At 39.0% G+C, this 26,561-nt stretch overlaps 1 protein-coding gene across 1 annotated transcript; it reads right to left on the minus strand.

The window, feature by feature from the left end:
• Positions 1-1,312: 1,312 nt before the first annotated feature.
• On the minus strand, positions 1,313-24,959 carry ibtk (inhibitor of Bruton tyrosine kinase). Its single transcript, XM_005809653.3, has 29 exons — positions 24,795-24,959; positions 23,178-24,062; positions 22,322-22,418; positions 22,007-22,131; positions 20,208-20,318; positions 18,169-18,339; positions 17,900-18,017; positions 17,397-17,577; positions 17,179-17,302; positions 16,749-16,926; positions 16,369-16,522; positions 14,291-14,675; positions 12,671-12,927; positions 12,484-12,570; positions 12,304-12,386; positions 11,778-11,815; positions 11,580-11,676; positions 11,377-11,478; positions 10,087-10,204; positions 9,750-9,810; positions 9,320-9,447; positions 7,888-8,000; positions 7,597-7,742; positions 7,262-7,392; positions 7,015-7,113; positions 6,040-6,195; positions 5,701-5,901; positions 3,080-3,212; positions 1,313-2,695 (listed from the first exon to the last, which is right to left on the minus strand). The coding sequence occupies exons 2-29, from the start codon at positions 23,499-23,501 to the stop codon at positions 2,570-2,572; spliced, it is 4,044 nt and encodes a 1,347-aa protein (XP_005809710.1). The 5' UTR covers positions 23,502-24,062; positions 24,795-24,959; the 3' UTR covers positions 1,313-2,569.
• Positions 24,960-26,561: the final 1,602 nt, after the last annotated feature.

Here is a 26,561-nt window from a genome sequence, read left to right on the forward strand (position 1 = left end):
GTTACTTGTAAGTTAGTTTTGCCTAACTTGTTTTGCCTGATATCTCAGTGCAAATATCTTGTTTTTTTCACCAGAAAATAGACCAAAATTACTTGGTATGATTCGGTGGGTTTTTTTTGCAGTGAATAAAGCTGAAAATCTTTGGATGGATTTGGAAAAAAAAAAGATGGCTGTGTCTCAGGAACTTAATATTATTATTAAACTGAAGACCTTTTCAACCAATCGCCTACAGTCAAGTTTGTGTCTGATAGGCTAAAACCTCCAGTTCATCAACTGACTATGAAGCAGCGGGTCATAACACAAATGTATACTCCTAATTACCAAAGATGGCTATGTTGAAGACATTGAAAAATAATGTCGAGAGTGCAGTGGTGATTAAAAGTGTCCGATGTGGAGAAATATTTCTAACAGCTTTGCTAAGCTATTCAAACAGCTCTTTGCTTCATTGCAAAAAGCTGCTCATCTGTGTACTTTGCCAATAATTTGTAGTGAGGATTTTGAAATTCAACTAGAACTGAACATGAATTTTGCTCTTTGAATTGATGAAAATGAAAGAAAATGTCCTTGTTTAAAATCCTAAACTCTGATATTGTATTTATTGAGCCTCAAACAACCCCGCCATTTCAAAATGTATATATATATATATGTAAAAAAGAATTGTCCCTGAAAATTAAAAAATATATATTTTGTATATCTTTTATGGTTTATTTGACCATTTTAGCAAAATTTGAAATCGGTTTATATTACCAACGTACAATAATTTAAACAATAATCCAACGGGTTGTGACAAAAACCAAGACGCGCGTATTAAATTTTAAAAAAAATCTGAGGACTGACGGTAGCAATGCGCATTAAAGGAGAGCTCCTTATTGCCCAATAAACCAATTTCAGGACATTTTGTACACCGACATTTTTATTCCGAGCACAAACACAATGAGCAGTCCACTTGAAAAAGTATAAATCGCCCAGCACATCGCATTAGCACGAGGTCAAAAGGAAGACGTTTGCCCCTCTAACTAATGCGTCATCTCTGCCCCGGCTAATACATCCTAATCCGTCATTAACATTTTTCCCCATGAGTCGTCTCTCTCCGACTTCGGACGCGACGTTCCGTGTTCAATTACGGCCAATAAAATCCCTCAATCACCATCCCCTCTGCCGAGATCAGGGTCATCACAGTTAATCACAGACCGAGACTTCATAATGGTCCCACTCTCATTCAGGGCCGATGTAGCATGATGAGATGTGAGGGGGGGAGGGAGATAAATGTTGTTTTTTTTTTTATTTCCGACAAAAAAGAACACCAATTGGATGTTTTGATGGAAAATTGAGACAATGGAAGTCAGCTTTAATCTAAATCACTTAAATCCAATATGAAAATACACGCGAAGCTCATTGAACAGATGAGTTTTTACTTTATTTTATTGCATGCCAGTTTTGCTTTCACATCCTTACGTCTTAGACAAACACAAAAACAAAAACTTTTGGTAGGTAAAGAGATTATGTGCTCTGAAGCTCAAGTACCAAACTCACAATGGCTTCCAGAAAAAAAGAAACCTTTTGTTTACTGAACTAAAGATTTAAATCCGCACGCTGCCGTCTCTAAATCACAGTTTTAAACCAGCGTCGCAACAATATGCCTTCTCACTTTGTTTGGCATTCACGTGTAACTATATAAAATCATGTATTTACACCACTTGTCATTTGTGGACGCTGATCTTATAATCAATAGTTTACTGGTGACAGTACAGCTGAGCAAATCTGTCATCAAAAAGAAAAAGAAAAAAGGACACATCCATCAATTTGACAAGATCAGAAGGCCGACCTCTCCTTAGACGCCTGGTGAAATATGCATAAAGAAAAAAGAAAATTCTGCATTTTTCTGATTCATTAAATGCCTGAAATGCTGATGCAGTTTCAGTTTGTGAAAACTCGGGTAAAAGTGAAGGACTTGTGCTTTGACGCGGAAAAGGGTAAACTTGCAATTCCTTCATTTTTCGTTGGATTTTCTCAACTACTACATTACATCTACCAACAAACCTACAGCACATTTCTGTATGGCCTATATTGTTTAGTTGACGGATACTAATCTAAATCAGCAACTCAAACCTCAAAAGAGAAAAAAGAAGAAGAAAGAAATCGGTATTGGCCGGAGAACGCCGATCGGTGCACCTCTACGACATATCCCACTAATTACAGCTGAAGCTCTGCCAGCTGCTGTTTGGCACTCTTAAATTTTCATAATTAAACCAAGAACTTAAACTTATCAGACACACGCACGCCCCCTGTTTAGTTTGTACCCACTTTGCAGCTTAAACTCCCGATTCTTTGGGAACTTCACGCGACAGGAGATTTATGAGGGAAAGTCGTTTGCGCCGTATTTCTGCTTCGCTGAGAACTACGATCTCTAAAAGACGTTTGCTTTGGGAGCGCTTTGTGACACGCGAAGCTGTCGCTCTCTCAAGTTGAAATAAACAAGACACGGAGCAGCAGCAGAGCAGAAACACACAGTGGGGAGGATCTGGATTCAAACTCTTCGCTCCGACGGTATGCTGATGTTCGCCCGTCGTTAGTGTTTGTGCCAGGTTGGGGCGGCCATCGGGCCTCTGGACGTCGTCTCCACCGCTATCAGCTCGTCTGGGTTGTCCCGCGCCTTGTAGTGGAGCAGCAGGTCCTGAATGGCTCGCTCTTCAATCTGCAGGAAGAGGGAGACGGAGGGGGGAGCAAAACATCCCACAGATTATGAGATGCGATAATGTGTTCAGCAAAAGCACAATTCACTTGTGGGTGAAAACGGGAAACGCTGACGGTGAAAGTCTATTGGCGGTAAAGGAGCGTTTAAGATAATGGAAACCAGAAAGCCACATAGGGGAGGAAAGAAAAAAAAAAGGAAAAAAAGTGTTTAGTGAAGGCAGTGGCAGTAGTCTGGCATCGACGGCAACGCAAGACGGAGATGTTAAACAGATAAATCTGCCAGACGGGAACAGATTGCTGACAAAAGGAGCAGACATTCCACCACCATGTTGTCCTAGTTTAGAATCAAAACGGGAGCGAGGGAGTGCGTTTGTTTGTTGTCTACCTGGATGAGTGCCAGCGGCTTCTCTCGGCTGCGGATCAACGCTGCTTCTTGTTGCTTCTCCTCCTCCACGATGGAGGCAAAGGTCACCAGGGAGGAGAGGGGGGGGCTGCCCACGGCGCCCAGCACCCACGGCCTGAGGGGGAGGAGGGCGTGGGAGGAGACGCACACGATGGGTTAGAGCGCTGCACACCGAGCTACGAGGGACGTCCTGATAACTCCACGCTTTGACTTCATTTCATACCAGAGATTATACAGATTTTCTGGATGGCGATCGTTCTCGCATTTCGTTCCGACTTTGCTTTAGTTCAGGCGTTCATTTATGCGCCAAAACGTCTGGATAAGGTTGCGGAATGGATTTTGACAGTTGCGTGGCAACACTTTGACTAATTTTACTCCTTCAGTCAATCTGCGCAAAAACTGTGTCTTTATTGTACTTTATTTATGTTTGCCTGTTTTGAGACTTAATAGTTGGTGTTCAAGTATTGTTAATAATGTCTTCCAGTAACACTTTGTTACCCTTAGTGATGCATTCAAATTTCCTGTCAACTTTGAAGAGTTTTGGCGCATAGAACCTGCTAAAAGTGAAAATAAAATTATTTGCAGGGGGTTCATCTTTCAGCAAAATATTCCCAAACATAATAAATCGAATTGGTTATCAAATTGATATTAAAAATGATTGACTCACTCAGGAATTGTATGCAAACACATGACAAACTTTTCACATTTTTGGGATCGTTTTTCTTCAACTTCATGATTATACGCCAAAAAAAATCCCAATGAAATAAATTGAATTTCCTGGCAGTAATGTAGCAAAAACGTACAAGAGGTATGAGTGGTTATGTAAAGCACTATAAATGTGGTCAGAAGCATTCAGTTATATGGATACTGCAGCCAGGGCAGTGTAATGATACGACCAGGAGTTTCCCCTGGAAGCACACGCTGAAGACATAAGACGGAAAAAATGTCAAATCAAAGATTAGAGAGGCATCTCTATTGAATCGGACTGTGGGTCTGGAAACGCACGGCTGAGATTATCCAGGGCTTCCTGACTCGACGTTAAACCGGCTCTCTGCTCTGCGTGATCCGTGGTGACGCGAGGACTGCCCCTATCGTTTGTGATTGAGTCTTACAGCTGCTTAGCACCCAGAAATAAGTTTTTTTTATTTATGTATTTATTTATTTTTTGTTACAATCCAGGATGAAAACTGCTTAAAGCAGGAGATTTCAAATCCAGTAAACAAATGATAATCACATCATACGTCTTTTGGGGGTCAGATGGCGTATAAACAGCAAAGCACAACCTTTCCCCGGATCAGGATATCGTGTGTGTGCGTGTGTGTACTGTGTTTATCCAGCTGTCAAGAGAGGCTGTAAAGGTTAGGGTGACTCTGACTCCGCGAGCAGGTTAACCCAGCTGCATCGGGGTCACCCAGATCGGAGTACCCTGCCTCACTCCATGCCTCCCAAGCAGAGAACCTCCAGGAACCCCAGCACTTAACGTCAACGACTCCACCAGTAACATACGGCATTTTATTTTTATTTTTTTCCTCCCCACCACTTCTTATGAAAATTAGTCTGAAAAATGTTTAGTTTTCCTGCTCTGAAATAAATATAAAAACTACATTCATGTTAATATGATGTTTCTATGTTGGATCCGCAGTTATAATAGATCAATTTAAGCATATTTACTCCACCAATAGCAATAATATAAAGTAGAAATGCAGTGCGATGAAAATAAAAACCGCAGACTGTGATGACAGCGTGATAAATACCTCAACAGTGCCTTCAAGTGGAAATCAGCAGAAAAAACAAGAAGATCTACTCATGTCAATACCAACCAATGTGTAGGATTTTTTTTAAAATGCCCTTGTAGACCTGTCACAATAAGCAAGAAGTCAATTAATCTCATGGTAAAATAAAACAAACTCAATTTACATTTGCTTGACTTATTGTTGTTTCTCTTTTTACCAAAAGCTGGATGACAGAAGTCTTCAGTCTGGTGCTTTTGTCTCAACTAACCTCTTTTTTTTTATTTTAGTTTGTTCACAGAGACTTCATAATTTACTTTGTTTTTTCTGTTGTGTTTATTTTTTGATGTTTAAAATGTTTTCCAGTTCCAGTGTTGAATGCTTATTACAATTAAAGTGTGATGATCTTTGAGAACGTGATCTTGCATTATTATGACATTATTATTGACATTTACTTGAAAACGGTCACAAAAACAACAATATTATCGTTAATCACGAAAACTTCAGGGACAAAGTATTGTAAATATATTAGCATGACAGGCCTATATTTGAGCCAGTTAAATTAGATAATGTGCAGGCCTGTCAATAAGCCATTAAGTCACACGATGAATTCAATTGAGCTCAGTAATTTCTATTTTGATGATTAATATTTTATTTGCACAGACTTCATAATGGATTTTATTTATGGTGTCTTGTGTGTGTGTGGGGAAGAAAAAGGGTTTATTTATCGACTTTAGTTGTTGAGTTTTATTTTGGATATTTAAAATATCTTCCTGTACCAGTATTAAATTTTCTTTAGAAAGAATTTAATTTATTTAAGTAAAAATCTGTTGCCATGGTGACATGGTAGTCATGTGAAAGCACTCTGCTCACCCAGTGGGCTTCTCTGGCTCGCCGCTCTCGTTGTTTTTGAACGTGACCCTCCGGGCAGCGGGCGTGGCGCTGGCGGAGGTCCCCAGGGCATTCTGGACCCGCTGGGGTCCCGTGTGACCCACTCTGGCTGAACGGTTCTCTTCCTCCTCCACGAGAGCCCGAAATGAACATGAAGGAGGAGGGGACTGGACAGCTGTTGCCCTGCAGAAAATGCAATAGAAAATACTGGAATATCGACAAAGACAAAAAGCTTTGAGTTGAGAAAAAGAGTCCCACAAACATCCACAATAAAAGCACAATTTACTTTTTTTTTTTTTTTTTTTAAATCAGTTGGCTCACCAGGCCTTCTCGCTGCTCTTGGATGGCGTCGCTATGGGAACCGATTTAGATGGAGGTGAGTCCACAATGGCCTCTCTACTGGCCATAGCCAACATTTTCCTCTGCTTCTGGGACAGTTTGGAGGAAACAGTAGGGTGTTTGACGCTGGAGGTCACCCTGCATGCACACAGAAAAACACACACACACGCCCACACCTGAATTAGGACAATGAAATCTAAACGTAACGTAGCACATATGCCTTTATTAATCTTAAAAACACCATGTCTAGTTGTGTAAATGCATCTGCTCTAGTGCTGCAACTAAATTATTTTAGTTATCGATTATTCAGACGATTAACCAACTAAATGAATTGGCACAATTTGGAATTTATAAAAAATTTTAATACAAAATTAGAAATGCCTTAAAAGATGTAATATTTTATTGCCTAAAATGCAACAACAAAGCATTCATCTAGTGTACACTTGATTATTTACAGCAAAGGATACATCTGCAGCTAAACAGATACTTCTAACATCAATATGTGAAAAGCTTAACCATGTCCGCTCAGCGTAACACCAATACAGTGCAGGGCTGATTTGTTGATTATTTTTGGATTTACCGATTAATAAATGAAAAGCAAAAGCACATATTTTTTAAAAATAGGATTTGAACCACTTGAAGTTAAATCTGCCACTTGAGGAGTTCTTGGTAAAAAAAGACTTACAAGGAAGTTTTTTTTATTATTATTTTAAATCCAAAATGTGTATGTTTTTTATGGAGTTTTTGCTGAATTACTGCTGACAATATTTTTCTTTGAGCTGAATTAGGACATCCTACAGGAGGAAAAAACAAGCACATGGCCTTGTTTTGACTTTGCATTCTCCAGTTAATGATTAATCGACTACTAAAAAACAGTTGATGATTATTCCAATAATCGATTTGTCACAATTACACGTTCCAGCCCTGATCCAATCAGTACGTAAGCCGTCTCCTTACACTCCGGGGCTTTTTGGAGTTGCACCAAGAGTCTGCAGAGAGCTGGCCTCCATATCCATGATGGTTCTCAGATCCAACACTGGAGGTGCGTGAGCGGGACTGCAGGTTGTAGAAACAGATTCGTTGGCATCAAGGAAACGGTGCCATAGATCCACCATCTACATTTCAGTTGCCTTAAGATATAGTTCTACCAAGTCTCGATTAAAAAGTGATAAAATGCGGGAATCATGGAGAAAATATTCCTTACCACGCAATAAGCTTGGGGAGGTCTTTGGGGATGGAGGTCGGGGGAGTTGGAGGGAGAACAGGGAGGCTGAATCTCAGGGAGGTTGGAGTGCTGGGTGGAGTCTTTAATCTCTGACTGAACCCTCGCTCATCCTACAGAAATAACCAGGAACATTACTTGATTTAGCAGTAGCTTTAGAAATTCACACTCAAGAATATTTATACAATTTAAAGAATCTGTCAGAATGTAAGCGCTTAAAAGCTTAAGGTGAACTATGACCAGAAATTAAAGTATTAACCACTAGAGTTATTTTTTTGTTTCCTCTAGGCAACAGTTTAACAAAGATGTAAAATAACCTCAGGTTTGTCATGAAAGACAGGAGACTGCATGTCTCTGGGACTGCCGACTGCCATGTAGCTGCCCTCTGAGTCAGAAGTGAGGACTTCCTGCAGAGACTCTGTGGAGTTGGCCTTCCCCGTCTTAACCAGAACAGGAGACACCGCTGGACAAAAAGAAGAAGAAAGGCAGCTTACCAAAGCAACCTGCTGCAAAATGTACAAAATACAGGTACAAATGTGTGTGTGTGTGTGTGTGTGTGTGTGTGTGTGTGTGTGTGTGTGTGTGTGTGTGTGTGTGTGTGCGTGTACCTGCAGCAGGAGGGCTCTGAATGATTTCAGAGAGTGTGTAGCCTCCTGAACTGTCAGAGCGTCTCCTTGGTTTCTTTTTTGCCCTCACCTTTGCCTTCTTCCACAGGACTTCTCTGAGAACGGAAGATGAATAAATATGATCAGAATATTGTTTTGGAGAGTGTGTTTCGCACATATAAAAACTGTCGTTTACAGGCTTTTAAATATAGCGTGATACTTTGGTGTTTTTAGTTCACTTTAATGAACAATTAATTGGGGTTTTGGAACCATTTTCCACACTGGCTTGAAAGTAGAATAGTTAATTTTATCTTGACAGACAAGATAGTGATTGGACTAATCTACAAAAAGAAGAAAAAAAATTGGTTTCATGATGAATTCATTGTATTTGAATAATGTTTAGAAATTAAATGTTTAACTTAAAAAAACTAAACCAATTTATTTGATAAAACACGGACACTTGAAAGTGTTGTCCTGTTGTCTTCAATATCCAGATAGTTTAATTTATTTTAATAAAGGTGCCTCAATAATTATTGTATTTCAGTTTTAAATCTGACTTTTATTTGTTTGGTTTTTTTAACCGTCATTGTAATTACGTTAAATCTGTGTTTTAAAATTCATAAAGCAGAGAAGTATTATGTTTTTAGAACGGTCATAACCTCAACTTGATTAAACATCTGTGGAATCTTTTTTAAAGTGCCTAAAAAATAAATAAATAAAATTCTGCCAAAATAGTGATCATATATTCAAACACTATTCTGCAATAAGCTTATTAATGCCTACAGAGGAGTAGAGGTTTATGTGTAATAAACATTTGCATAAATTCAAAAGAGAAGAGTATATACAATTGAAGCTCTATGCAAATTGTGAGATTCCGATCTACAATAACAATTACATTTCTGCTGCCAGTTGTTGACACAAAAGCAAATACTACTATTACTATTACTACTACTAGTAATAATAATGTTTCAGTAGAATCAGTATGCCCTGAAAAAGAACTGTTCAAAATCAATCATTAAAATCCCAACCTCAGCATTCATTCCCATGATGAGTGCATGTAAGATTCTAACTGCAGGGGTGGGCACTCCCGGTCCTCGAGGGCCGGTGTCCTGCAACTCTTAGATGTCTCCCTGGTCCAACACACCTGAATCCAACAGCTGAATCTCCTCCTAAGTGCAGTCAAGTTCTCCAGAGTCCTGTTAACGACCTCATTATTTGACTCAGGTGTGTTGAAGTAGAGATGCATCTAAAAGTTGCAGGACACCGGCCCTCGAGGACCAGGAGTGCCCACCCCTGTTCTAACTGGAACCTTTTTGCGTTTTATGGCACAGATAAAACTGCAAACCTTTCCTACTGCAATTTCTGAATAAAGCTACATATGCATTCAGCGCAATAAAAAAAGTTTATTAACTAGTGTATTTATTGCTTGGTGTACCTGCAAGTCTGATCCAGTTCTCCCTCTGGTCTGGGGCTGAACGCCGAGTCCAAGTCCTCTTCCTCATACCCACTGAGGTCTGGTGCTCCAGGATACGGCGTGATAACTCGCCGTTGCATAGCAGGGATCTGAAAACAAGCAGTTCCACAGACTAAAAAAAACACACCCAACGGCTGTTTAAAGTAATGAATGAGACAGTTGTGTTTTTTGCTTTCTTTCAGATTAACATTAAAATAAATCTCTCTCTCGTGCTGTGTGTGGATCAGAGGAGAGAAATGTCCTCTGTCCAACCGGAAAAGCTGCTAATGAAAGGCTAGAGAAAAAAGGCATTGATTCAGCCTAAAAGCTTCCCAGAACCCAGTCCAAACAATCATCTATCTAGTAACAAGCCTAAGGAGCACACAGCATGGAGCGCTGGTATGAAACTCACCGCCCGTCTATAAGCCGCAGAAAGCTCAACGAGGACTTCCTCACTGAGGATATCCAGAGCCCTGAGGACAACACAACCAAATAAAGGAGTTAACACACACAAACTTTTATTTCTAACATTAATGTCACACTGATATTAATGTTAGGATATAAATAGAGAAAGGTTTTACCAAATGTACACAAAACTTCAATCAAATACCAACTGAATTAAGTTAAATACTACAAATAACAAGATTCTATAGCTCTAAGCTTACTTTTCTTTGTCATCAAAAATACTAAACTTGATAAGGTGGTACGAATTAGCTAAACTAAGCTGTCGTATTGACTCAGATTCTCACTTCGACTCCAGCAGGGCGCCAATGTTGAGGACGATGAACTGCAGGCAGGACAGTTTCAGCTGCTCCGCGTTGTACATGGTGGCAAATTCCAGCAGCACCGCCGCGTTCTTCAGGGTCACTGAGGGGAAGGGGGGGAGATATGCATCAATGCAACAACTGTTTATGTATTGTTCCAACAGCGTTCACTCACTACACCTGTCACACTATGTCTAAAGCTACAAGTTACAGTTGCGTCAACAAGTAGGAACCCCATTAATCAACAAGAATTTGCAACTCAGAACTTATTTCTTTGCAAATATTGGGGCAAAAATAATAATAAAAAATGAATAAGCAGTACAAAAATAAAGGGATTTTCAAAATGTGGGGCATGGGGAGTGTGACATGAGGAAGTAGTAAACCAGAAAACGTAACTGCAAACATGTCTATAAAGCCCCAGAAGTGTTTTTTTATGCATAAAAACAGGAGGCTAAACTAAAATAAAGTTTACAGCTCTCAAACAGTTTGAAACCCCAGGTTTATAACATTAATGTGAAAGAATATGTTGGTCTGCAACATTGCCAGGGAAGAAAGACATTAGAAATACTCTTTTGCAAGTGACCCCCAACCCTGGAAGGTCAAAGTAAGGCAGGCAAGAAGGGTTGAAATGTCACATCAAGGTTAATTTCTGCAAAGTGAGAACTTTAGAAAAGGACACTCTTTAAAACAACCAAATATTAAGTGTTTAAAACCCTAAATCAGCATGTTCCCACAAATCAGTTTTGTTCCCACAAAAAAACAAAAGCATTAATTTGAGACAAAATGAATCCTGGTGGCTGAAGGCTGATGACCCGAGTGTCTTGCTGTAACCGAGTCCATCATGAACTCCTCTGTAAACCAAACTATTCTACGATCAAAAGGGAGTCTATTCAAATCAAAAGTCTGTTCATGCACTGCTTCTTCACTTTGCCTTTTTATCTTTGTTAAATAAACACATAAAATTAATTAAAAGTCTAACAAAGAACCAAAGGATTTCTTCACATTCTGACCCTCAAATGGCTTTCCAGCTACTAATTTCAAACATTAAAAACTGCCTGGATTGAACAGCTTATATGCAAATTAGCCAAATACCTACTGGAAAAAACCCAAACTGTATTAACATGAATTAATCTTAAACCAATTTAAAATTTCTAATGGAAGACAAATGAATTTGTTCTTTTAACATTAAAAAAAAACAACCTTTAAAGACACCCACAGGTTAGAATAGCAGAGTGCTTCTTGTGGACGGGAAACAGTGGAAGACAAAGAACGTACGGTTCTCGGTGATAATGACCTCGCACATCTCCTTCAGCCGCGTGATGAGCAGCTGGTCAGCCACAACCAGCACGTTGCACACAAACTCCACATTGGGAGAGTCTGTTGAGATAAGAGCGAGAACAAGCAACAATAAAAGCCATAATGAGCAACCCCCAATCTGGCAACCGTTAGAAAAACTCAATCAAAATGTGAGTCAGAACCTTTAATGGTGGGAGACTCGTCTGTGTAAATGTACTCCAGAATGACCTGGAGGATCTCTGAGCTGGTGGGCATCTCCAGAGCTGAACACGACGTTGCCTGAGTGACGGAGCACAGCAGCGTCATCAGACAAACTGCTAAAGAAAACGCTCAGCGGGTAGAGAATACAGAAATACTTTATTTTTGATCAAATCTCAAACCTCAATCCAGGGGTTTCCAAGCATGCTGTTGAAGTATTCTGACCAAAAAAAAACAAAAACAAAAAACAAAGCAGAAACATGCTGGATGAGGATAAAAATATTTGCAAAAAATGTTCAGAAATTGTTGAAAATGTCTGAACAGACGTGTTACAATGACAACATCAACCAAGTTTTGCTGTAACTTTATGAAAAAGCACCAAGTAGTGCATATTTATAGTGGAAGGATTTAAAACAAAAACACTAATCTGAAATTTGGCCTACAGTGGTATTCATGGTTTTATGTGAAAATAATTTGCAATCATCCTTTCATTTCACTATTCTGTGTATACTTATCATGATTACCCAATAAAGCGAAGAGTGGGAGTTCTTTGTAAGGCACTCGATACAGATGCTGCTACAAAATAATACAGCTTATAATATCCTATACACATGACAAACTGAATGGTTTATTCAGGTATGCAAAATAAAACACAGTATATAATTTGTAAGGAAAAATGACCATCAGCAGTCATTCTTAGTTTCTTACCTAGTCTTGCACAGAGGACACTTTTGTGACAGGGAAACTCTTTCCCATCATCAGATTTTAGAGTGACATCACAAAGATAGGAGCTGCACAAAAAAATACCATATATGAGTACATACTTAATTGTTTACCATCCATTTTTTAAAAACTTTTATTACAACTAAAATGAACTCTTATACAAACCACTTTTTCTGGAAAAATTTGGGCTTGCTGCCAGTTTTCTTCTGTACAACGTTAATCTTTCCATTCTCATACTTCACACCATCCAGCCTGAAGGGATGGGAATAATTAAATAAGATATATATATATATTAACTGATGAAATTAAATCAATTCTGCCTTTGTGTTAGAGAAGGGAAACATCTGCTCACCGTGCTGACAGGCTCCCCAGGCCCAGATTTTTAGCCACAGCCTGTAAGGTTTTCACCGGGTTGGCCCCTCCTTCGCTGGCCCTGGTCTTGTCACCTTTGCCTCCCTTCCCCTTTTTGCTCGACTTGGATCCCTTGTTCTTTGCCTTGTTGCCGTCGCCTTTGGTTGAAGGGGAAAGGGACTGGTACACTTCAAGGGCCGAGCAACCTCTCAACCCCAGGTCCTGCAGACTGCTGATAAGCCTCTCGTGCTCAGAGTCCTGGCCAGCAGAGACAGAGGAACACAGTCTAAATGAAATAAGCCTGGCACAATCAGAGGAAACGGTTTGTTCACGTGAATCCCAAAGATAGACGGGAGAAGAAAAAAAAAAAAAAGAATATTAAGCTTGGCAGTGTTTCTTCAGGTTTCAGCGACTCAAATTTAAGACTTTTTAAGACCGTTATGGATGGAATTTAAGACCTGTATCATGACAGAAATATGCAAAAGAAACAACCTTAACTGCCAGAATGAATGTAGCATCAAAGGGGATGGCAACAGAAGTGAGCCAATGGCAAAGACGAACGTCATTCAACCAAGTGGTGATAAATTTGCACTTAGACCATGATAGACACAAAAAAGAACTAGCTGGACAGTTTTTCTACTCCAGGAACCAGAACTAATGGTTCCTGCTGATATAGCTGCTAATGTACGTTGCTAGCTAGAAAGGGTATAATATTGCCTTGCAAGTAATATTAGCAAGGCAAAATCGCTAGCAATACCGGATATTGCTAGTAAAGACATATAACTATACTCTTGCTAGTTAGCAAGAATATATTAGCAGCTAGTTACCAGTAGCCTTGACCACCTCAAGTCACAGAAAGCAATAAAGAAGCAACTTAAATGTTTTCTGTCACTCAGGACTTTTCTGAGTGACAGAAAAGTCCTGAGGGGAAATTAAAAAAAAAAAAGACTCCATAGTATACATGAGATTCAATAGTCTTATCACCACAACATTAAAAACCTGTGATTAACGTATTTGAAGTGAACTTACTTTTTCAAAACTCATTTAAGATATTTTAAAACCTTAATTTTATATACATGAATTAAGGACTTTAAGAATGTGCACAGATTTTTTAAAACACAACAAAACCTTGGATTATATTTCTATGTAGGTTTGAATAAAAAAAACTGTTAAAAAATATATATATAGATTAAATGTATATAATTGAACAACTCAAAAAACAACAGTCAATTACAGCGTATATACAAATTATTTAAGATATGTAACAAATCCAGAACACATTCACAGCAATGTCCTCGTTATATTTCAGTCCTCAGGTACTTCGACACTAACAAACTTTACTGTAAGAAGTTTGTTAGTCTGAATCTTAAAACTTTCCAGAGAAATATAGTCTGACACAAATGTATAAAAAGGAAGCTCATCTCCTGTCAACATGGTCATAACAGCCTTCATAAGCAAAAATATTGTGTTCTTACTGATTCAGGGATAGATCTTAAGAAACATAATATTGGATTAGGCTTTAATTGCTGCTCAATTCTCACATTAACTGCAAAAAAAAACAAAATCTTGTCCCTAAAAGAAATAAATAAAAACTATTTAAGAAATATAGCTCTCTGCTTACCTGGTTTTGGCCTGTTGACATCACCGAGCCTCTGGGTCGAGCCCCGGGCACCAGAAGCTCACAAGAGTCCGTGTAGATGAAGTGCAGAGCGTACTCCAGCATGTCCGCCGCGATCTTCTCCAGAATGAACAAGTCACACCCGACGGCGTCTTCGCCCCGTCTCACCTCCTTGTCGAGCTCCTCGTTAACGCCGCAGCGCTCGGACATGAACAGCTTCCGGAAGAACTCGGACCTCATGGACAGAATGTACTTGTGAGCGGGGAAGTTGCGCTCGCCGGCCTGAAGCGTCACGTCGTGGATGCTGTCCGTTTCGTCGGCCTCCTCCAGAAGACTCCGGAAGTGCTGGGCAAAGGAAGACGGAGAGATGCTGGGCACCTCAAACAAACTGGAAGACGCAGAGAAGAAAAACAAAAATATACACATTTTTAGATTTATTGGACATTGGACAGATTGGAATTAAGCCATTTTGAACAATAATCATTGAAATAAAGATTTTTACAGCTTAATCTGTAAAATTAAGCTGAATAAACTGTTAGAAACATGACAATATGGTGCCGAGGTCTTCAGAATAATTACATACTGCAAGTTTATTGCTGTCGCAGTTTTACTGAACAGTGAAGATCTCGAAGATTTGACTTGATTGCAGTAAAAGTTAGCTAGTCATTAAAGTCAAATCTAATTAATTTGTATAGCATTTCAGCAACAAGGCAGTTCAAAGTGCTTTACATCACAAAAACATAATACACTCATCAATTACAGAAAACAAACACATTTTCTCAAATCCCATCATCAAAAACATCAAGAAAACATACATCAAATATATTGATCCATGCTTCACTTACTACTCATCAAATTTCCTTCATTTACTTTGTGAAGCACTTTGTGCAAATGTTCCGACTGTGGGAAATGTGCTATATAAATAAATAGATTTGGCATTGACATTTTGTTTCCTGTGCTGCTCATTATATTTGGTCTATATTTGCTATGAACTCAAAGCAGAAAGACACCATCTAGCTTTTCAAAAGTTAACATGTCACAATTCTTATTGCATGTTTTCCTTATGTGGCGCTGCACTTTTCTAAACATTTATTCCTTTTACAAATGTCTCAAAACGTCCCCGTTTCCACCCCTAGATGGCGCAGTGACCAGTAAAAATATGATCTTCCTATTGGTAGAGATGACATTTCTCATCCCGCTTCTGTTTCTCAACAAATCAACTACGCATTTTTTTTCTTGTTTTTTTTTTTTTTTTTTTATCTCCAATACTCTGAAGCTCATACTTTCCACTGAAATTGATCCATTTTCAATTTCAATTCAGTTAAAAAGCACTTTACTAAACAAATGGATCTAATTCATATCCAGAGATGTATGAAATCCGATTAAACCTACATAATGGAACCATGTGGATAATTAGAATTCACTTATATACATTCAGTGTTTTTCCACACTGAAATAAAAAACTTAAATTAGTTTAAGAATAATTTAAATAAATAAACTGGCCCAGCTTTTAGATAGGAGATAATATTCCTCATTTTCTTTGAGCAACACAATTGCATTTAAAGAATATAAGAATAAGTCATAAAATAAAGAAAAAGGTACACAGATTTTTCAATAAGAGGACTTGTTTACAACTGGTGAAGATGTTTGAACAGGTGCAAAAAATAATGAACCACAAATATTTTTAAACAAACATGAGTTAATGAGTTATAACTGTCAACACTGTGACAAATTCATAATCAGCCAGCATAATGAGAAATTACTATATACTAATACTACATTCTGACGAAGGAAATAGTGACTCTTAGAACAGCTTCATCTAGGCACAAAAGCCAATATCATATTTGGACTCCTCACTCACCACATCCATTAAATCAACATTTTAAAAAGTCACTCTGTTGGCTGTTTAAAACTTAAAAACTACCTTTTATTTCCCCAAGTAGCAAGACATTACTGAATCTGCATTTCTCTGGAAAAGTTCAATAAAAATCTGAAAGAAATGAAAAATTCTCCCCCCCTACTACTTCACTTTGTTTGGATGAGTAGTTTGACAATTTTTTGTGAATTGGTTGATCTCATACCTGGTTCTGGGGTCAGCTTGAAGAACTCCAAAGTTTCGTCCTTTGGAGTCCATTGTGATGCTGACGGCTCTGTGGACGAAAGGGAGCTTCTCCAGGCGGATTCGCTCATACATGGTGCCAGCATCCGACGGCCCAGAAACCTCCACGCTGACCTCTGGAAAAATCAACAGTTCAGCAAAACTTAACCAGGTAAAAAGTGAACAAATCAAAACGACAACAACAAAATCTAATCAGAAGGTCAGCAACATAAAATTTCTGACAAAAATATAAAAAGAAAGAACTTGAGCAGATTAAGCATCGCATTTAAATAAACCACAACACTTCATTAGTGGATTTTAACATGTAATTAAATGGGAGAACAGAGGGGGGTCATTCCTCACCTTTTTTCTCTCCGTACTTTTTATACTCCCCGGCCCATACGCCGCTAAAGCCTTCCCCGTCGGGAGTCACAAACATCATGCCGTTGTTGCTGAGGGCGATGTCGGACATGAAAACCTGACGCGGATACGCCCACCTGCACTGTCTCACCGCGCTGCCAGACGAACGCCAGCAAAACACCTGATGGAGACAGGAGAGTTATACAATTCTTAGTCATCGCTGACACCTGGACCATAAAGGTGCGGCTGTTTTTAGAGATTCCCCCGTTAAACTCTATAGAAAGGGTTGGATAACTATAGAGGAAGTGAGGCGGTGATAAAAATATAGAAAAACAGGATCCGTCGTGTTTGTAGGACAGTGTTTAAAATCTGTAGCTTCAGGCTTCTGGAGTTATGTAAACAGCTTATATGTGTGCAAGAAGCCCTGACTTACTCTCCCTGCTTCATCCAATGCCAAGATGGCGATCTTTTCCCCTCCGCTGTCGTTCAAGATCTGCGGATGTACCCGATGGTCCAGACTGCCACCGCTGATCAAGACTTTTTTGATGTTTAGCTGCCTGAAAAGAAAACAAAAATCCATCACAGTTACTTTAAGTGTTTGTTTTTTTTAAACAAGCTGAGATATCTACAACTACTTTTGTTTTTTCTTACTTGGAAGCCATTTTCTTGCACTGGTAGTCAGCCAGCAGATAAACGTCCCCTTTCCCAGTCACGACCACAGTTGCTCCGTCACTAGCCGCTGCCATGGCGATGCCGACATCCTTGTGGTGCAGAGCCGACACCTGGCGGGGCGTCGTCACGCACTTCTCCCCGTTTGGGTCGAGCAGGTAACCTAGAGATCAGACACAGAGCGGTGCAAAACTCCATCGGAAATATACCAAACTAGCTACACACTGATCACATTTACGCATTTTAATATTTCATACTTAATGTTTTTCATCAGTTATTTTATAAAATACACACACAAAAAAAAGATTATTCAAGGCTCCAATTCCAAGGTTGTTTTTTTTGCATAATATTTCAGTCTCGATTAATTTTTACACTTGTGTGGCCACATTTTGAGGCTTTCATCCCAATTGAACCAGACAGTTCAGTCATATTTTGCATCTGAAAATAGTTTCAATGGTTTTGTTGATTTCAGTGCCGAGTCTTACCCAGCTGCCCTCCATTCAGTCCCACTGTATACACCGCCTCTCTGGTCCACAGCACCGTGTGGAACCTCCCTGCAGCAACTCCGATCACCGCCCTGCCTTTCAGCATTTTGGAGAACACCTGATAATAATAATAATAATAATAACATAAAAAAAAGAAAAAACAGCACAAGTATGACGTGAAACAAAAGCAAAACATAAATAAATTAGGAAAGCCATGACCCATGTTTTGGGGGGGTTGTTCTGAAAGGTCAGATGCCCCCCCTCCCCACCTGTTTAGGAGCATGTGCAGAGGCAGGGGGAGGAGTCAGGCCCAGCTGGTGGAAGGTGTTGAGACCAAACGTGTAAACATAGCCTTCCTCTGTCAGCACCACGGTGTGGTCTTTAGCTGCTGCCACCTGAGAGCAATGGTGGGACATCAGACCCTCCACCATGCGAGGCACCTTCAAACAGAAAGGAGATTTTTTTTTTTTTAAATAAATCACAAAACAGAAAAAAGTCAATATGTATTTGCAAACAGAGTGCCTTCATAAGTGTGTGTACACCTTTAAATTGTCCACATTTTGTCACACTACAACAGCAAGCTGCAGGTATTTTATAAGAATTTGACGTGATGGACCAACATAAATCAATGACTAAAAATGAACTTAGAGAAAAATAGTTCATGGTATTTATTTTACAAGTACGGTATATGAAAAGTGCGGCAGGTATTCGTGCCCAGTCCCTGAACAAAAACTTTGGAGTTGTTCAAATTATAACTACAGATCTTTTTGGGTCTGCTTCCACCGTCTTTGCATTGTAGAGACTGAATTTTAAGTCCTTTTTTATTTTCCCTTCTTTGTTTTTTTTTACAAAGTAGCTGAAGCTCTGATTGGATGCAATAACTTGTCAAAACAATGAAGTTATTAACTGTTGAAAAGACTGATGTCTTAGATTGGTCTATGAGCACACCAGTCTAACATACAACTATTATTTGATATAAACTAGTCAACTGCATGTTCGGTTGCATGTTGAGACTTGTTCTCCTATTGGTATGTGAAGCTTCGCCACACTCTCAAGTCCTTTATTGTGTAACAGCTTTTCTTGCAGGATTGCCCTCCATTTAGTTCCAACAATCCTCCTATTAACTCTTACATGGCTTGTGTCAAAGAGAGAAAAATGACTTCTTGTGGTGTTCTCTGAACAACCGCTTTCTTCCTTCATAAAAGGAAAATTTGAGCTCTGTAGAGTTACCCTTAACTCTTAACGTGTCCAAAGCTCGGGATATTGATTTATTACACAACCCCCATTTTCAACTTCCACACCTTAAAAAAGGCTGCATCCAAGTCCTGCAGCTCTCTCCACTTTCCACAAAGGCACCATTGATAGAGCATCGTTCTCTGACGTGACAGAAGCAACGTTTCAGACAAAAAGGCCCAGAGAATAGCTGTGAGGTCAGCTGAGAGGACTGCAGGGGTCACGCTGCCATCTATTGAGGGCATGGACAAACAACGCTGGGACAACCTCTGTCAGGTTTTAGATGAAGGTTTTGAAAATAACCTTTAAGCAAGTCACTTGGTGAACGTCTCTTAAATAAAGGGGGTTTTCAATAATATTCTCATTTCATTGGATCTTTACATAAATATCCAAATAAAATGCAATTAAGGTAAATGAATAAGAATATATTTGGATGTAATAGAATACCATCACTCAGATTCAAGACTTTTTAAGACAATTGTGAGCAAAAAAAAAAATAAGACCATTTCCGTCTCCACAGAAATGTAACAACTTCATCCAAACAACTGGAGCTAAATCTGCTCTTACAACAGAAGCAAAAAAGTGAGCTACTTAGCTAGCTAGGGTATGTTAGCAGTGAGTTACTGGTAGCCTCAATCGTCCAGCGTCAGACAAAATGTAGATGTCTGGGTGTGACTGAAAATTTTGCCTGACAGAAAAGTTCTATGAGAAAATAAATCAATAGTCTATACGATTAAATAGTCTTGTCAGGACAAAATTCAAGACCTGTGACTAATGCACTTAAGGCAAAGTTACTTTCTTAACATTAATTTAAGATATTTTAAGGCCTTCATTTTAGACATATGAAGTTATGATTTTTTAAGAATGCGCGGACGCACCGACACTTCTCTTATCTTGTCCCTCAACATAAGGGAAACTTAAAAACCCAAAACAAGTAAAACACAAATTTTATAACAATCAAGATCTACACCTTCCTGTGCTCATAGGAGGAGTAATGACTGAGGAGAATAACTGTTTTTCAGTAGTTATTGAGAAAGGAATGTGACCAAGTGCTGAGTGATGAGTCAAACCTCACCAGATAGGTCTGTTCATCTCCATGACCCAGTCTTCCACCTTGTCCATGTCCACAGGTAAACACCTGGCCTTTCTGAGACAGGAACACAGAGTGGAACTTGCACACTACCACCTACAGGAGGAAAATACATAATTAGGATTTTTCATTGCTTCTTGTAGTTTTACAAAGCAATATTCTGGGCGAGCTTGTTGTAACTGGGCAATACTTCGAACTTTGACCTCGTAGTTGGAGGCTTTGGTGTGTCTCCCTCCGCGACAACCAGCCAAGCTCTCATGTAGCGACATTAAAAACACTACGCCAATAAAAGGCCAGGGCACAAGTGGAAAAGCAAACATCATTACTAATACATTGGGCCCCTCAAGCCTTCACTAGAGCGCAGGGATGTTTCCTGAAGAATCTCATTGATGTGGACGTTCGCACATACGCGTGCACAACGGCGTAGCTCATTTAATTAAAAGCATGTCATTTGTGGAATTAATATTTAACCTCTAGCACCTGCTGGATTAGGTTAGGAAGACAAAGCCTACACTCCGCATCGCCAGGTCATTGTGTGGCCATGATATCGGATCTGCCTGACCCACGGGGAATGTTAGAAAACCGTTTTGCGGGAAGAAACATGTAGAGAAAGTTTCTTCTGTTAATAAAAGGACATGAAAATAGCTAAAGATTAATTATTTATTTGACTCAAAACAGTCTCGATATTTGAAAGTGAAATACTAATCACCTGGAAACACTTCCACAAGTTGTGAAGAAAAAACAGCAACAAAAAAACTATAGCTTATTTAGTATCTGTTTTACTAATGTGGAATTTGTTGAGTGGTGCTTTTGCACACAAATCTACAACTTATTAGCAGTTAATTGCATGGTGAAATTAATTTTCCAAACAGATTGCTGACAATGAAGCAAATGATAAAATGTTTTCCATTAAATTTCCTCTCAAGAAGAGTCTGGTCTACACCTAGAAATGTAAATGACCTCAAACGCCAATAGATTTCATCCACACTGACAAAACGCTGGCGTTCATGCTCTGTTTGACTACATCTGGCTGTGGTTAAGCCTTGAACTTGGTGGTTCAAGTGTTAACTCTCCACCCTCACAAGTTTAACATCTTCAGTTGGTTTGACAAATTGTGTAGTCAAATTGTGTGCCAAAAGATTTACTGGAAACACTTAGTAAAAAGATCCAAATCTTGTGTAAATCTGCAAAGAGAGTTCCCTAAGTATAAGGTGTGTTTTTAGTTTAAAATGTTAAAACTCAAATTTCAGATTTCTATCTTTTAGGCATAAAGGGAACAGATTCTGCAAACTCAAATTTCTAAACAGTTCCTGTACAACCCAAATCTACTACATCATAAACTGAGACCAGACCACAGGAGACAGTAAACATAACACATTTGAAAAAAAAACAGAACATTTACTCATTTAGTATCCATGTCAATGGCTTGCTAGCACTCCATCGAAGAAAAATAAAAAGTGTTAAAACTTTCAAAGAATATCCTATATTCCCAAGGGTTACAAATTCAAAAGCAAGGGGTAGCATGAGTCAGCCATGAGGGAAAAAAACATGCTGACGAACCCTAAGGAGAAGGTTGTGTAATGCTGGGCTCCAGGGAGGGGAGTGGTTATCTACTAACCCTCATTTGCAACTTATCTCCAAAGCGTGCAATTTTTTTTTAAAGAACATTGATGTAACATATGTCGGCAATCTCTTGATAAACAAGGTGCAATAGAAGTCATGTTCGGCGCAGTGAGCAGGAAATGATGAATCCATCTCTCCTGAGAAGTGAGGAGTTTTCTTACCTGCTTGATGTAAACTCCGGTCCTGGCAAACACGTCCACCAGCTCAGGGTGATGTCGGCTGTCCTGGTTCCCGTGGCCCAGACTAAAATTAGTATTGCTTCCCCACATGTACACTTCTGATGGGTCTGCAGTGAAGGAAAGATCATTACAAGAACGGCCATAACTCTGTCTCTACGTGAAGTTTTATTTAATTATTAGAAGACGACTTTTGATGTATTTCTTTCATGCAGCTAAATAAAAAACATGTTCATTTACATGGGAAACATAGTCTAATGTCCAAAAGTAGACGATGCAGAATGCCTCTGATTTTCTTACTGGTGTTTTTGAAGACAACATGTGCTGGTCTGTCTTTCATCGTCAGGTCCAGGACAGAGAGACCCTCCTTGTCCAGGGTGGACAAAGGTCCACCATGCTTCACATAATCAAAAAATAACAACAATAATTAAAGAGAAGATAAATGAATGTAAAAATATTCACTTTCGAAGAAATTAGTCCAACCAACTTCTGTGTTACAACATTATTCTGTTTATCGTTTCTTTGCTTCTTTCACTTTCAATTTTATGTTGTTTTTTTATTTTGTCAAATTATCACCAATTTTTATTAGGATTTAATGTTCAGCACCAAGAATCACAGAAATAAGAGGGGAAAAAAACTTAAATGGTTTTCATTTTGTTCTCTACAAATAAAGTTTTTTTCATTTGCTTTTTTTTCCCCACCTGCTTGAGTAGATGCTTTTTAGAATGGGCTTTTTCTGCAACTCTTTTGGGATATGTCAACAAATTTACAGACTTGGAAACATAAATTTCTGCTGTTTTGTGCAAAATGGCTCAAACTCCAACTGAAGTTTGAGCCATCAGACTGAAGTCCTGTCACCCATTCCAAATTGAATTCAGATCTGGATTTTGATTAGGCCCTTGTAATACATGAATTTAATTTGACCTACTGCAGGTTCAGCTATAGAGATTTGGTCTTGCTGTCCTGCTCTCAGGCAAAGTTGAAAAAAAAAACAAGCAAAAAACAACAGCGTTGCATTATTTTACTTTCACTTGAGAATTAACAAAGAAATTTATGTTTACAGCAACGCAAAGTGTGGGGGAAAAAAATTAGAGGAAGAGATCATTTGTAGAAAATCTCCAAAATTCAAAAGAGATTATAATCCGTGAACACGTACCTTGACCAACGATATGAGACAGTGGATGTGTCCGTAAAAGGCACTGCGGTGCAACGCATTCCAGCCGGACTCTTTATCCTTCAACATCAGATCGGCCCCTTTGGCGTCCAGGAGCCACTCCAGCAGAGCCTTCTTTCCCACAGAGGCCGCCAGGTGAAGGGCCGTGCGACCGAACGCGTCGCGCAGGCTGGTTGCGTTGTGGCAGTGTGAAGCCAGGAACGCCCGAAGCTTTCCTTCGGAGCCACTGGTTAGCGCCGCCACCACCTGGTCTGCGTGTTGCTGGGACCGGCATTTCGGGGTGCAGTCCAGAAGTGCCAGACTCATCCTGACCTCTTCAAAGAAAATAAATCCTCTCTTGCTCTTCTGTCACAGAGTCTTTCTGACAGCCCAACACCCACAATTGTAAACAAGACACGTCGTAACAAACCAATAACACTGAGACTTAATTTTTGCAGAACAAAAAGAAGCTTTCGGAGGAAAGGAAAGTTTCTGAAAACGGTCGAGGTGGTTTGGAGTGCTAGAATTGTGCTTGTGTTGAGGTTCCACCGCACCCTAGCGACCCCAAGAGCCTTTTCCGTAGCTCCCTTCAGTCCACCATTTCGACCAAGGATCGAACACACACCAGGCTGCTTGCAGCACACACCGGCATGATGAATTCAATAAATACAAAACTTAACATGCGCTTCATACAAAAATGTACATCTCAAAAAATTTGCAAAAATAGTTTTTCTATCCAACCATTTACAAAAAAAAAAAAGGCAACAATTTCAAAAACCCCTGACCTCCACGTCCAGCAACCCAACCATCCAACTTGAGGGGAAAGGCCACCTTTCCCCCCCAAAACTCACGCTCCTGGTTTTAAAACTCCATAATTGTAGAATGCACCTGGGGAGAAGAATAAAGGCACTATTTAAAAAAAGACAACAAAAACTTACACTCTACGTGTGTGGAATCAAAGTTTTCATTAATGCTGCTTCCAAATCTTTTCTCGCTCCTTCAACACCAGAAAGTCATTCTAGTGAAGCATTTAGTGTAACAAAACAGGGTGAGTGAGTTGCTAGAACATAGTAGGGATGTCAAAATGACTCGGGTAATAACAACTTTGACCTAATTATCAACTTTAAAAGCTTAGATCTGCTGAGTGTGTACACCTATGATGCGAAGTTACAAATGCACAACTTCAGCATTATGTAACAGGCTAAACTAGCCGGCTAACATCAACTTCAAGGTTGTTTTAAGTTTCTAAAATATCCCAATACTGTATGACATTCAACCTAATAAAAGTTTATTGAATATTACATAGGAAATGTTTGCCCTTAATCTACCTTTAACTACCTATCACACAAGCTAACGGTTAGCTGTTAGCTTACACAAGCTAACGGTTAGCTGTTAGCTTCTCAAATTGTTTCAGAATGTTGTCCAATTTAAAATATAGAAGCAAACAAGCGTTCAGCACAAAAAACACACATAAAAGGGTCTTTAGTATGCTCGTTAGTTTAAGTATCTAATAAACACAATTGCGTTAGCTTTCTTTAGGGGAATATTGCTAGCTAGCTTGATAATGTTACTGCGGAAGAGGAAAAAAATATAGATAAAAATTCGGGTTTTGTCTCTTACCTTCCGCTAGATGAAGAAAAAAGAAAATACGGAGAAAGTAACTTTAGCGACTTTTATCCAGGATGTCATAATTGCAAATAAGAAACTTTAGCAGCTTTTGAAATTGTGCCCAGTTTTGACAAGGCTAACCTCCCGCAGGTTAGCTGACAACACCCACTTAATATCGAGACTTCCGATTGGTCAAAAAGGAAACATGCTACCCTCCAATTGGTCCATTTTGGGGGTACGTCAAGCGAGTGAAGGATCCTGTTGCCAGATGATGTCATATGCAGTTTTTGTTTTTCATAATCTTATGCATTGCCCCAGCACCTCGAGTATAGTACTGTCTGCAAATGTATATTCTTTATTTGTTAATAAAGTTTCTAAAAAAAAATCTTATGCATTGATAATACCTAAAATTATAGATAATACACTTCTAGACTTTTAAGAAGAATAGGGATTATTTTCTGAAAAAGATAGCTATAATGAATGCTGTTAAATTGAACCATTATATTTCATTATTATAAGTTTACTTTCAAAGTTACCCAAATTAGATTGTTTCTAGTCTCTTCCTTACTCGGTGTTTTTCTGGTTAAAGGCCTTGACTTTTCCTTGAAAATGCTTGAGTATGGCATTAAAATGTTCATTTAAAGCTGAATTTACTTCATAAGAAAGTGCAGTCTATGTCTTTGACTTATAAATACGACGTCCCACATGAATAATTTATTTCAGCAAATCGAGCAATTAAATTTAAAGCGACAAACTCAGAAACTGTATTAAGAGTTGATTTATGTTCACTTTGATTATTATGGCTTAAGGCTATCAAAAACTCCTTAACTTTCATAAAACAAATTTTAAACAAATTCAAAAGAATCTTTCTTCTTTTAATTGTGTGACTACATATTTATAGAAGATCTCCAATTTGTCTTTTTTTGTATGCTGCCATAGTAAGGAAATGCCAAGTGTCACTAAGATACAATAAACCTGAAGCAGGAAACAATTGTTGCTATGCTGCATCATTCAGTAGCTTTTGTCACTTCTCACTGCTGCTCATAGTTGTTTTCATGTTTTTTTTTCTGGTTTTTTTGTCACTTCCATGAAAAGTGTGACTGATGCTAATGCTGCATTAGTAAACTGTCGGTTATCTGTGGAGCTACGCATTGCCTTGTTTCATTTTGAATCGATTTAGCGCTTACAAAATACGACACCTTAAAATATTTACTCTGGATGACATGTTTTTATTTCCTTAAAAAGAAAAATCTTTCGAGCACGCAGGCCTCAGTGTGAGCAGGTGATGTCGAGTGTCAAACGTTTATGCGTCTTCTTGGAAAACATAATGTCAGGCCCGGCAGACGTTGAGGGTATCGGTTTCAGCCACAATCCAGGTGTGATGGAATTACTCAGATGGTTGTCCCATTGACCCAGGGCTAAGAATACAAGAGGGGCCAGACAGAGGTAAAAAGCTATAGGGTTACACACAGTGGATCACCATCAGGGGGGCTTCCAAATTTGATATATCGAGGAGCGGGCTAATCAAGCACAAATCCATCCACAGTTTTGTTTTCTTCTTCTTTTTATTCTCAGTGGTTTAATCCTGCATAAACCAACAGAGAATTAGTTTTTCCAGAGATTTGTAAAATAAAATAAAAAACTGGGGCAGGAAGAGAAAGGTTGTTTTCTCAAATCTTGTCACTGAACCAGTACTGCAAAGAGAGGGACTGTTTTTATCTTCTTTTAAAAACAAAAAAAAAACTTTATCAATATTCAGGGAGACAAGTGTTTTCTAAT

The sequence above is a fragment of the Xiphophorus maculatus genome, chromosome 3 (assembly GCF_002775205.1).
Source record: "Xiphophorus maculatus strain JP 163 A chromosome 3, X_maculatus-5.0-male, whole genome shotgun sequence".
Lineage (NCBI taxonomy): Eukaryota > Metazoa > Chordata > Actinopteri > Cyprinodontiformes > Poeciliidae > Xiphophorus > Xiphophorus maculatus.

What these genes read in the sequence shown, in the direction of transcription:
- ibtk (XM_005809653.3), bottom strand. Translation starts at nt 23,501, where the DNA reads ATGAGTCTGGCACTTCTGGACTGCACCCCGAAATGCCGGTCCCAGCAA. An exon ending in ACTGAATGGAGGGCAGCTGG is followed by an intron (nt 17,578 to 17,899) that starts GTAAGACTCGGC and finishes TCTGATCTCTAG; the next exon opens with GTTACCTGCTCGACCCAAAC. An exon ending in CGAGTCTCCCACCATTAAAG is followed by an intron (nt 11,479 to 11,579) that starts GTTCTGACTCAC and finishes TTATCTCAACAG; the next exon opens with ACTCTCCCAATGTGGAGTTT.